This window comes from Hirundo rustica, chromosome 8 (genome assembly GCF_015227805.2).
Source record: "Hirundo rustica isolate bHirRus1 chromosome 8, bHirRus1.pri.v3, whole genome shotgun sequence".
Taxonomy (NCBI): domain Eukaryota; kingdom Metazoa; phylum Chordata; class Aves; order Passeriformes; family Hirundinidae; genus Hirundo; species Hirundo rustica.
The window spans coordinates 31,479,267-31,491,532 of NC_053457.1; the positions used below are offsets into that span (position 1 = coordinate 31,479,267).

At 37.6% G+C, this 12,266-nt stretch overlaps 1 protein-coding gene across 13 annotated transcripts in view; it reads right to left on the reverse strand.

Moving 5' to 3' along the window:
* ATE1 (arginyltransferase 1) overlaps positions 1 to 12,266 on the reverse strand; it is a 66,154-nt gene that overhangs the window by 17,553 nt on the left and 36,335 nt on the right. For all 13 annotated transcript variants that reach the window (XM_040071579.1, XM_040071575.1, XM_040071578.1 and 10 more), the window contains exon 11: positions 1,026 to 1,146. In XM_040071579.1, the coding sequence (XP_039927513.1) occupies positions 1,026 to 1,146 (121 nt within the window). The remainder of the gene's footprint in view (positions 1 to 1,025; positions 1,147 to 12,266) is intronic.

The window sequence follows — 12,266 nt, forward strand, 5'->3', positions numbered from 1 at the left end:
TAAACTACAGTAAAAAGTAAAAGGATCAAACAGAAAAAAAAAAAGTAAAAAAGAGTAGAAAGAAAAAACATAAAAAGAAAGACATAGCTGCTGAAGACTATGAGACTCAGACAGATAAATATGTGTTTTGGTGTCTAGAAACAGACCACAGTGTTACACACTCTTGAGCTGAATAACGCCACAAATCTCAGAATATATCACAGCCACATTCAATTGCTACTCATAGGAGAAAGAAAACTTCAAAACCAGGATATGCAACAAGTTGCAATTAATAACAAAAGTTAAGTTATTCCCTTTTCCCCCAAGCACCACACCAAGCATGGTCTAACAGCTCCCTTGGGGCCCGCCATTGGCCCAGAGTCAGTATCTAAAGCAAATTTGTGCATTTTTTTCCATTTGATTGCCTTGTTTTACAGTAGCATCACTGTATTGTGCTCTGGTCAGTAACAATTTCAACATGCCAATGCTGGTAAATCACTAAGTACCTACTTTAAACAATATGTAAAACTATGTCACATTACATCAAGATGTTTAAGGTGCTTCTGCTGTTTATTGTGTTCTTCACATCCACCGACTGTTAAACTCACTGTTTAATTGATTGTTCAACTAAATCTGCCACTCTGTTTCTTAGCAAAAGCACCAGATGCCTTTTAAGCTTCTTCAGTCTTTCCACCTTCCTGTATTGATTCCAGTTTAATTCCTTTATGCATTCATCCAATGGGAATGTAAGGGTGGAACAATTATTTTATTCGTTTTGTTCATGCCCAGAACAGCAAATATAATTTGAAAACAATCTGAAAGGCAGCAATATGTGTTAATTTTGAACTACTTAGAGTCTACAGGACAGAATGTACCTAAAATGTGCATTGCTTAAAAGATAAAATTCTCTATTTACTAATGTTTGCTGCAGGAGCTGTGAATTGCACACTTTCCATCCTTTACAGGTAAGATTTCCATGCTGCTCCAGCAGCAGACATTGGAAACACACAGACAAATTCGAGATATTTCATTCCTTGTGGCCTCACCTGCGTTTCCATCCTGGTTGAAGCGGGAGTATTTGGAGTGCTCGAGCAGGGGCAGGCATTGCTCAATGGGTGTCCACACGTAGGTCTCTGGACACAGCAGGTCTGAGGGCCTGTACTGACCCTGGCAAGGGGAAAAGATGAAAAAAAAAATTAACAAAAAAACCAAAAAGAGAGCAGTCATATCGGTTGCACAAGAACTCTGGCTACAACTTGATTTTCCAAAGAGCAAGGAATAGTTTTTAATCTAATCTCCACCAAATGAGTGCTCAGTGAAATCACAGGCTTTAGGCATTTCAGCACCATCTCAGGAGCACAAACTCAACCTTGGCACGTGATGAAAATGTAAAATTAACATAACACACTTCCACGATATCCAAGATGAACTAGGAAAGTTTTGGCTTTGCTTACTGGAACTCTGCATTTAAATTATCCTCTGGAGTTCTGCTGAGCTGGGGCCGACACTAAAAAACTCAGCACTTCCAAAAGCAGCTCATCTCAAGTGTTGGTAATTCTAGCAAATAATGGAGAAAAAAAAGAAAAAAAAAATCTAATAGAAAAACCCCGCTGAACAGTAAGCAGGACGCTATTTTTATTACATTAGTGATGGAGCATTTCGTTCATTGCTACTTAAATAGTAACACTTTAATTCATGGAGCTTTTCCTGGATTAGCTTACAGGTAATGATTAGTGAAATTCTACTATTTTTTTGGTTGATTTATTAAGAAGATATTCTTTGCAGACATTCCCAGAAACTACACAGCCTTAATTATTTTCCCCCCAGCTACAAAGAAAATCACCACCTCAGCACTAATAACCTCCCCTAATCAGATCTTCATTTGATTTAAAATAAGATTATTCAGCGGCCTATAACTTAAGTCAAAATTCTATCTTTGAGCCATTACTCATGCAATCCATACACTCTCAACATTCAGAGCCATATGGTGGCAACAGCAAATTAATTTTTAACTTGCAAATTCGTTACACATCTCAGCTTGAAAAACAGCCATACAGGAAAAAGAATGAAAAAGTTTAAGTGTACAAATTAAAAATTTGGGCAAATTAAAAAGACTGCGCATTATCAGAAGTCACCCTGCAGTTGATGCCATTAAGAGTTCTTCACACCGATTACATTAAATGGATAATTAAGATTATAATCTTGAAATGAAGTCAATTTACTGCCCAGTATCTGCTCTGAAAAAAAGGCAAAGAAGCCTTCCATGAGGTTGAGCAAGGCCTGGGAAGGGACAGCACAAAATTGCCGTGACAACCAGAAATTCCCAATTCTTTTTATACTCTTGCTGTTCAACTCTTCGTGATATTTAAAGGAAAATTAACTTTTTAAAAATATTCCCCACCAACAGTAAATTGTTGAGTAGGAAATACAAGAAGTATCTCTGATAAAAAGTCATCAGTGTCTGTGAAAAAAAGATAAAATCCCCAAGCTTCATGCTGAGCCTTGTCAGATACCTGAGGTAGATTTCTGGAAAGGTCTGTATGACTGATTATCTCATCTGAAAAACATCCAGGATTGACTTGTAACTATTACTGGGGTTTTTTTGTTTGTTTGGGTTTTTTTGTTTGTTTTGTGTGTGTTTTTTTGTGTGGTGTTTGGTTTTTTTTTATTAATTAAAGGCAAATTTTTATATTCAATTAAAACATATATTCCTCCAATTCCATTCAGAAACTTAAACCTCAAGGCCCAAGAAAATCCTCTAAAGCCAGAGAATGGAAGTGACATTTTTAAATAAACCACTTTGAAACATTATGCTCTCTAAACAGAAATAGTTGAAAGCTATGTGAAGGTAGTGCTTAAAGAACTTTTAATCATCATTACTCAGATGAAACAGTTTAAGGACTTGGGGAAAAAAATACGCCTTTTCAGTCATATTTGAAAAAAAATAGAACATAATTACTTGTTGATTTAAAGACATTTTCTCAACTGGCCAAGAAGGCAGAAATAGCCAAGGAACTGTCTTTCAGAGCTGTTGCTAAAACACAGAAAATACAAGTGGCAAATTAATCTTTCCTAGTAGCATGAGTTTAACTCATGGCTCTAAGAAAAGACAGCCCAGGCACTCAGTTTCCCTAGCAGATCCTGCTCCCACATCTTGAAATTTATCACATTTGTGAATCCCACACATGAAAATCACTGTGCAGCCCTATTCTAAATTTCCCACTCACTACTGTAACATTACAGTCTATCATAAAATGGGATGGATAAAATTAACTGCATTGAAGCATTACTGGTTTGGTTATGATTTAGAAAAACCTTCTTTAGCATTGAGCAGCACAGTAACAGGAAAAATTGATTTTCTGAACCATCACTGTAGATTCAATATTTATTTTGGGCTTCAAAATACCATAATTTGGAGAGGAAAGGGAAAAAATAGTTCTAGAGGTGACTTCCTTTAGATGTTTTCTCACCTCCAAATTTAGGAGCTTGTTAATAAATAGCTTGTTAATAAATAGGAGCCCTCCCAGAAGGCACAGGAGGCTGTGGGGATGACACATCAGTGACCCAGGACACCCAGTGCAATCAGAGGCAAAAATGAAAGAGCCCTTGGTTCTCTTTGATATCCTTCCTTCCCAGAAGTGTTTCCAAACACACCAGAAGGAAGGGAGCTCTCCTGTAAAGATGTTTTATTTACACTGCTGGTCAAACCCACATCCCATGAGTCATTCCAGAGAGGAGGGGGAACACAGGACGTGCCCAGGTGAGTTCCCAATGAACAGCATCTGCACTGTGCTTACATTGAGAGGATTAAAAAGGGAACCCACAGGACTTGATCAAATTAAATGAAATTAATTCTAAGGGCTTTTGCCTCCTCCCACCCTTTCCATAAGCATTTACCCTCAATTTATTTACTTCCTTCGGAACACTTAAAACCTCATATTTACTTATATTTAAAACCAATATATTTATTTATTTGAAAATAAACCACTACAAATCCACCTCCTACCTTCTTCCTCTCTCCCTTTATTCCTGGACTGCAAAAACACCTAAACCTGAGAACCCACACAGATTCTGCCTCATGTTCATGAGCATCTGTGCTTCAAGAAAAATGTTCAAATTTCATTACTCATTCTAAAATGATTACATCATCCAAATAAATTGACTCTGAGCATACTATTTATATTCCATCTTATTCTTAATATTGATTTGCAGCATACACCCAACATAAATCCAAAATAGAAAGGGGATCTCCTAAAAGGAAGTGCTGCAGAGGGATTTATCAGAATAGAACTTAATCAGATTTGCAAAACTGATTTTGAAAATCATTTCTCTTTGGCTTCAGATTAAATCAGCATTCGTTTCAGAAGTGATTCTGTCTATGGTAAGAAAACATTTTTGCTTTCTTTTATCTCATCAAATACAAGCTCTTGAACAGTAGAACTGTTTAAGTTGTCCAAACCATCTTGGGAACATTTAACTACAAGACTTTCAACAAAAAGTATCACCTTACAGACCATCCCTAAGCACTTGTCTCAGGTTTCAGCTTCTCAAACCCAATACCTCCTGCTGATGAAATGAACTCTGTCAATATAAAACAACTGCACATATTTCTCTCTCTGCATCTACATTTTGCCAAGAAACATCCAAGAGACAAAAATTTGCTTTTTTGAAATGTTTTTGGAAATAACCCCCGCCCCCAGTCTGGTGGAAAGTAAAGTGTCCCTGCCTGTGGCAGGGGATGGAACTGGATGATCTCCAATCCAAACCATTCTGTGACATCTCCATCAGACTGAAGGGAATTAAATTCTTTACAAATTCTTTAAAGCTATTCCATACCTTTAACCATCCTGGTTAAGCTGTCCTTTCCCCAATTTTGCTTTTCTTCTTTGAAACAGGGGAAAGAGCCACAGGGGGAAACGATTTCAATTGCAGTGTTCAACGACCATAACAACCCAATGCATAACAAAGGCACAAATTAGATTAAAAGTACAAATCAGATTAAAGATACAAAAAATAGATAAACACACAAAAGATTAGTATCTGACTAATCTATCAATGTTTGTGGCATTTTTCCTTCTATATAATATAAAAGACAGAGCCCTCAAAGTGCTTTCCCTTATACAATTAGACATGCTGCATTTTAATTGGAAGTTTCTGGAAATTAATTTTACAGAGAGACTTCCAAGCCTAAATTAATACTTCATACCATGATGGTTTTTGTTTTACAGTTTTCCAATTACAATCAGCCAGAACTTCTCTGAACTTTTGTTCCACAGGAAGGGCAAAGGCTTTAATGAGACTTTAGTCTGGAGATTACTTTTTAAATATTTTGCAAAATCTGAGGGATTTGGTAAGCATTTGAGATGAAAAACACCAGCAGAGTTTGTTTTTGTAGTCTAAGTAAAACTTAAAATGTAAAACTACCAAGAAAGACAATAGTCTCAAAAATGAAGGTCAAGCACCAGTAGCACTGAAAAAACAAAATAGGAAGGTTAAACTCACATTTAATTCTTTTATCAGGTACAGTTTACATCTGTATTCTATTTTTTCACAATAAAGCCATTGATCTTTTATTAAAAGTGAATTAAGACTGCCTTCATCTCCATTTCCAGCCAGCTGCCTAAAAAGAAGTGCTCTGGCTACGCAAACAAAGCAACCCCAAATTATCAACAGCGACCCATCAGAGCTGGGCAGCACTGTCCACGCAGGAGCATTCAGCCTTTCCCCTGGAAGACAATAATTCCTGCTGGAATCCCCCAGCAGAATGCTGCAGCAGACCCCTGATCCCTGATTTCATTCCATAAACAGAAATAAGAGTGTAAGGATCCCCAGGAGAGCCCTTGGCTGGTAACTTGACCTGCTGTGTTCTCCCAGGTCGGCTGTGCCAGCCCGGACAAAGAGCTGCACATCTCAAACCCTGTGTGCTTCCAGCTGTGCAAGGCCTAAAATACTGCAGAAAAACAACAAACTCCCCCCCTCGCCCCAAAACTGCCTCCACAAATTCACCCCCACCTCGCAGTCACTGTTTTAAACATCTTTTTAAACAAACAAAAATCCTGTAAGCAATAGGCACAGAATGAAGCAAGCAGCTCCGTTTATCCAGGAAAGATGGCTGAAGACTTCACCTTTATCTTCAAAAAGTACTGAGTTTACAAGAAAATATAAACCAAAGAGGAGTTACAGCACGGGGTAACTCAATTAACCAGTTGGATTTCACCAGGCTGCCTGAAACTCCAGTGCCAGCATCAAACAAGCCAATTTTGTCCAAAGCTGCAAACTTTGAAATAATTATGGATCCACATTTTTAGGATCCCAGAGCTGCATTCCTGAGAGCTTAGCCACCTTTCTGTTTCATTAAAGAATAATGTGTTGTAATCCCTAAAAGATGTTCCTAATAACAGCCAGAATTTAGTTTGCAGCTCACAGAACTTGAGTGCATGAAACACCAGTCCTTGCTCTTCAGAAAGATGCGTTCATTCTCTTTCAGTTACATCATCACAAAATCCGTGGAATGGGAATTTTGCAGGCAGCCAGGGAGCTGTAAGGTGCTTCCCAAGGCACCTCAAACATGGAAACTAAAGCAAAAACCACCTTCTCCCATATTCTTTGGTTTGCCACAAGTGAAATGTAAATATAATTTAATGTCATATTCCCAACAGAAATATGGAATCATAGACTGGTTTGGGCTGGAAAGGACCTTTAAGGTCATCTAGTTCCAACATTCATCTAGATCACTTAATTACATCACGATTACTTTTAACTGTCTTTCTAAATGTTCCTCAATGATGTTTAAATTGACTGTCCAAAGCAAATTTGTATATAATTTGCCAACTTGCACCTCTTTGTTTATTTCCCAAGTCCATGTAACGTACTAAGAGAAGTAACTGATAATAAACCCAAAGTGAAAATATTTCTGACATTTGTTTCTACATGTCAAACAAAATAATTTCCTGCAATTATTGACTATATATTCATACTTGGCTGTACTTCACTAAATATAAAGAAAAAAAGACATTTCAGAAGGTTTTCATAGTGTCCCTCAGGTAAATAAAATATTTCAGGTAAGTGTAAAACAGATTAAGATAAGTAAACGTCAAAAAGGAAGGCAGCCAAGTTTCACATTCAGTATCCTACAATTATCATGTAATTATTTGGCCATTAACTGCCTACATGCCCCTAACCCACCACAAAAGTGGAATTAAATTAAGTTTATCTTAAATTTCACTGAGATTGAAGGTAAATCTCAGCTCTTTATTTGCCTAAGGTGCTCTGCAAAGACGTACTTTTAAAGAAATACACTCACTTCCCCTCAAAATACCCTCAGAAACTTCTACTGTTCCTTTGTTTTCCCAACACGTGCTATTCCTCGCAATCCCCTGAACTGTTTGGATTTTGCTATCCTCATGGCTTAGTGTACACTCCAAATAGCTGCTTTCCCCTTGTCCTCTTTCCTAGAAATTATCTGAAACACCCAACACTTCCAAGCTTGTTTTTGATACTGGGAAACAGCCAACAGGTGTCTGAAAAGGCTCATGGGCTGCCAGAGAAAAAATTGCCTTACACTGAGGCAAAAAGGGAACTTTTAGGACAGGTTTTGAGGTTTTTTTTTTCCCTTTTCCCTTTAGTCTCCAAATCTGTGCAGCTTTTCTTCCTCCTTTTTTTACGCCAATACTATCCTTCCCTCCACTCACTGAGTAGGACGTGCCAAGGGAGGCTCTGGGTGTTTATGTTGAGCTCCAAGCTACGACCTGCGGCACATTAATATTCGAGCACACCATCCACGGGACCCAAGAAGCCAACAAAGTGCTGCTTGAGATAAAGCACATCCACTCCCACACGCCAACAGTTCTCCTCCCTAACACCACCGTATTAATCAACGAGATAATTCTGGTTTCGAGTTTAAAAGTGAGCGGTAATTAGCGTGGTGAGAGCCTCAGAGAGGGCTGCTGCATCATCTCCCTTATCAGCTTGGGATGCGACTGCCCAGAGCTGAAGATAAGACACAGCTCTGGGCATCCTCTCACAGCCACTTTCAAGCCCTGCTCTCTCCTCCAAGACTTCTTGCTAAGAGTTTGTCTTTTCTCGTTTATAAAGAGCAGTAAAGTGAGAGTCTTCCTTTTGTTCTAAGCAACTAAAGCCACGCTCTTAAAAGCCACAGGATCAAAGCCACTATGTCTGGAATAAATCTGCTGATAAGGCTTGCACAAAAGAGGAAGAAAAGAAGACCTGTATGTTCAGGAATTGCATCATAAAAAATGGATGACTAGATAAGAAACATGCATATTTAAATGAATATTTATGAAAAATTAATTTAAATATTTACAAGGGGCAGTGGTCAGTCTTTTATATTCCTGTTGTTCGCACTTGAGATTTACTCAAACCAGTTGGTGTCCAGTGTATAATAACATTTCTTAACTCAGACACAGGACATTAAATATCTGTGCCTATTCCCACTCCACTCCTCTTACTCTCAGTAAGAAAGATGTGTGTGTATATATATATATATATATATATATACACATAAATATATATATATATATTTGTGATTCTTGAGATTTCAGTAGCAGTCACAGTTCAGCCTGAGTTTTCCCTGGAGATGGTGTTTCACACTGCACAGCCAACAGTACAAACATTACAGAATGGTCCCTTCAAGACCAATAAAGTGCATTATTTACCCTGACACTGCTATTGTACCCTGGCTCCAGACCTTTGATGACAGCAACAGCAAATTTATGGATTCTGGGATGCCCTAGGGTGACTGTTGATCCAAAGCTGAAATAATAATATCCAAATCACAGACAAGTTTGAAGACAACTCTTGAAAATAAGAAACGAAGAGAAATACAACAAGTATGGAGCTTACATAAAGTTAGGGGCCCTTTTAAAGCATATTTTCTAAATAATTTTACATCACCAAACTATGATGTGTCTATTTTGCCTTCTTTACATTTCCCAAGGTTTGGTTCCTTTCTCTCTCTTTTTTTTTTTCTTGTTTATATCTTCTAATACGTGCAGTACACAATGGCATTTTATTAAAACAGACTATTGAAACAAACTTTAGCTTTCAATGTTGTTACATTAACTTTGTGTTTGATGTACACAAAAAAAAAAAGAGGCTGCTATGAGATGGCACTTACAGGAAAACTCTACTGGATGGAATTCCAGAGACTGCCACCAGAATATTAGGAATATTGGAATATTAAGAATATTATTAAGAATATGAATACTTTCCATAGTTTCAAATATTGTTTTATCTCTCTCATGCACTAATATTCAGGATCAGTGACACTAAACTGGCAGAACAGCAACATCCACACGAGACTGAGATTCCAAGGACTGTTCTAATTCAAGGTGTCTTTGTGCACATTTAGAGACTGAGATTCCCTATGAACTCAAAGGGTTGTGTGCTCAAAACATTTTACAGGAAAAAATTATTTTGTGACTGCAAATAAAATACAAAAAGGCAGCTAACAGTTATTGGAAATTGCCATCTAAAATTCAGTTGGGAACAGGCTAATTAAAGATGCTACCACACAGATTGCTCTGGAGCTGGAAGCCAGAATCTGTCTTATCTGTAGAGAGGCTACTCAAGAATGCTAAAAAAAAGCAGCACAGTTTGAGAAACTTAAGTGGAAAACAATAATAAAGAAGAGTTAAGCTTGTACATTTGAAGGCTATTAGCTTTCTTGAATTTTAGCCAACTTCTTCGACAACTTGATATTTTAAAGTATATTACAGAAAAAATGCAATATGAATTGCCTTTTTATCGCACAAAAATCAAAGAGTTAGGGGGAATAAAAATCATATGATTACTGAAATGGACCTGGTTTACTTTGAATCTGCAGCAGAAATTCTTAAGGAGACCCTAGCATTAAACTTGGAAAGGGAGATTAAAAAGAACTATGACAAAAAAGATAAAACCCAAGCGGGGGCCTCAAGAAGAATGCTTCATTAGAGACACAGCAACTCAGTTGACTCAGGTCTATCTCAAAAGGAGTTTATTTTGGCAGCTGGGGGAGGCAAAAGAAGAGGAAAAAAAAAATTCCCCAAAAAATAACAAGAAAAAGAAATTAGTGTCTCAATCATGTGGATCCCATATCCTTCTCTTGAAGGGCTGCCATAAACTGACAGTATTTTTTGAGTTCATTAAATTAAATGTATGAAATTAAGCGTTCAGATTTGTTTTCTTATATTTAATGTGAGGTGAAATAATCACAGGAAAAATATGCACAGCCTAATAGATCATACCCACGCTTTCCCCTCAGAGGCACAAAATTGTCACACTGATATCAAATAGCTTTAAACATTCATTAATGCCTCACTAGCTGGAGTCACATCTAAAAGAACAGCTTTCATCTGTAGCTTATGGACATATGCCACAGGAAAACTAAATTAATTCCCTGTCAAAGGGGCTTCTGCTATGGAGTTATCGAAGTAAAAACACCACACACAATGTTTACTTAATAGCAAAAATAGATAAACAAAATTAAATTTAGAGAATTTAAATGAAAGCGAGCATGTTTTAGATTTTTTTTTTCTGTACAACTGCGCAGCGGGGAAGCAGAAAATTTAAATTCAACAGAATTAAAGCACCAGCATGACAGAAATACATGCGAGGGCAGGGTGCACAATCTTTTATTTTCATTTTATAAAAATATTGGCTGTGGTTACAATGTGCCAAACATTGAAGCAATGTAAGTTAGTTTCTTAATATTCTCTGATAACAACCAGAAATTATTTTGCGGCATAAGACTCACTTCAACTCCAACCTGACTTTTCTCACAAGAACAAGCAACAAATCTGAAGGACAACACAAGAGGAAAGCAGGTATATTCTATATTTTTACTTTTCAGGTATCTGTGCAGTCTCCATTTACTCATTTTATCCATGCACAACACATGCATTGCTCTTGCAACTGCACATTCCCAGCTCCTGGATGAAATTGTCCAGAACTGTGCACCAACAGGGCACATGGAAATCTGCTTTTCTCCCTGCCCAGCTTCTCTGGATTTTTGATATTTCTGACTCTTCTCTGCCTGCATGTCTGTCTCCAGAGATGTGTTCTGTGCTTACTCCCAAGCTTTTTCCATCAGTGTCCAATCTCTCCCTGCCTCTCCCAGTGTCTCTCCAATGACTCCTCAGAGAGTTTTGCCTGGAGCCCCAAACTTTCCCTTCTCCCAGCTCCAAAACTCAAATTTTATTCCACTCAGAGCCCCTTTTCCAGCTCAGCCTTAGGGATCAGCTGTCCCTGTGTGACTGCTCAGACCAGCACACACCACTGGGAACACCATTCCCATCCTGGACTTTTCAAAGTCTTGCTTCAACCTCCAAAAGGGTTTAAAAAATCCAGCCAAAACCACACAGAACTTGCCAAAAATCCATCCAGACTCCGAGGGCAAGAAAATAAGACCTTCCCAAGGAAGTCTGGGAGAGAGTAGCCTTATACTGAATAAATAGTTTCATGCTTCTCATGCCCAGCTACCGACTCAGCCTGTGGAATATTTCAAGACATAATAAATAACAGATTAATTGACAGCTTTGCAAATTGTGAAACACTGATATTCACAAGTTGAAATAGACTCCTAATTAAGAATTCAGATGCATGAAGTTGGCTTTAGATTAAGATATGCTATGTGGGGTTTTCAAACTTTACACAATTAGATCATGTTGAAAAACAAGGTCACTTGAAAATCTGTCAGTCCAGCTTTTCTCATTTCTAGCTGCTTTCATAAATCTAAGAACAAGACATAATATTCTGAAGTCAGTAATTCGGAACAGTACAAGATTTTTAACTTCAAGGCTTTCTACCAATACACGGTACACTAGACGAGTTTTTTTAAGGCCAGCAACGAAAAATTAAATAAAATCCAAGTAACTTATCTTTAGTCATTCAACACTGAAATGCATGTAGGCCAGCACTGAAGAAACAACATCAAAAACAGTGGCACATCCAGGCAAATAGATGATAACAGTAATTTTAGGATAGAAGAAAAAGAGTAAAGTTGTAAGACAAAGGGAGACAACAGCACAGGAAAGTTCATTAGTAAAACCTTCATTTTTGCAGGATCCTGACTAAATAATGCTGTGAAATTCATAATAATGTGCCCTCAATGCACACACAAACATGTTATTCAGACAAAAAATCTGAAGGAGGAAAAGTGATAAATCTCAGTCTTTCAGTGTCTACAATTTGTATTACAAGGAGAGAATGCACCTCTGCCAAAAAATCTAAACCCCCTTGTCTCCCTTACATCTGCGGATTAAAAACTGAATAAATAAATACAAAGG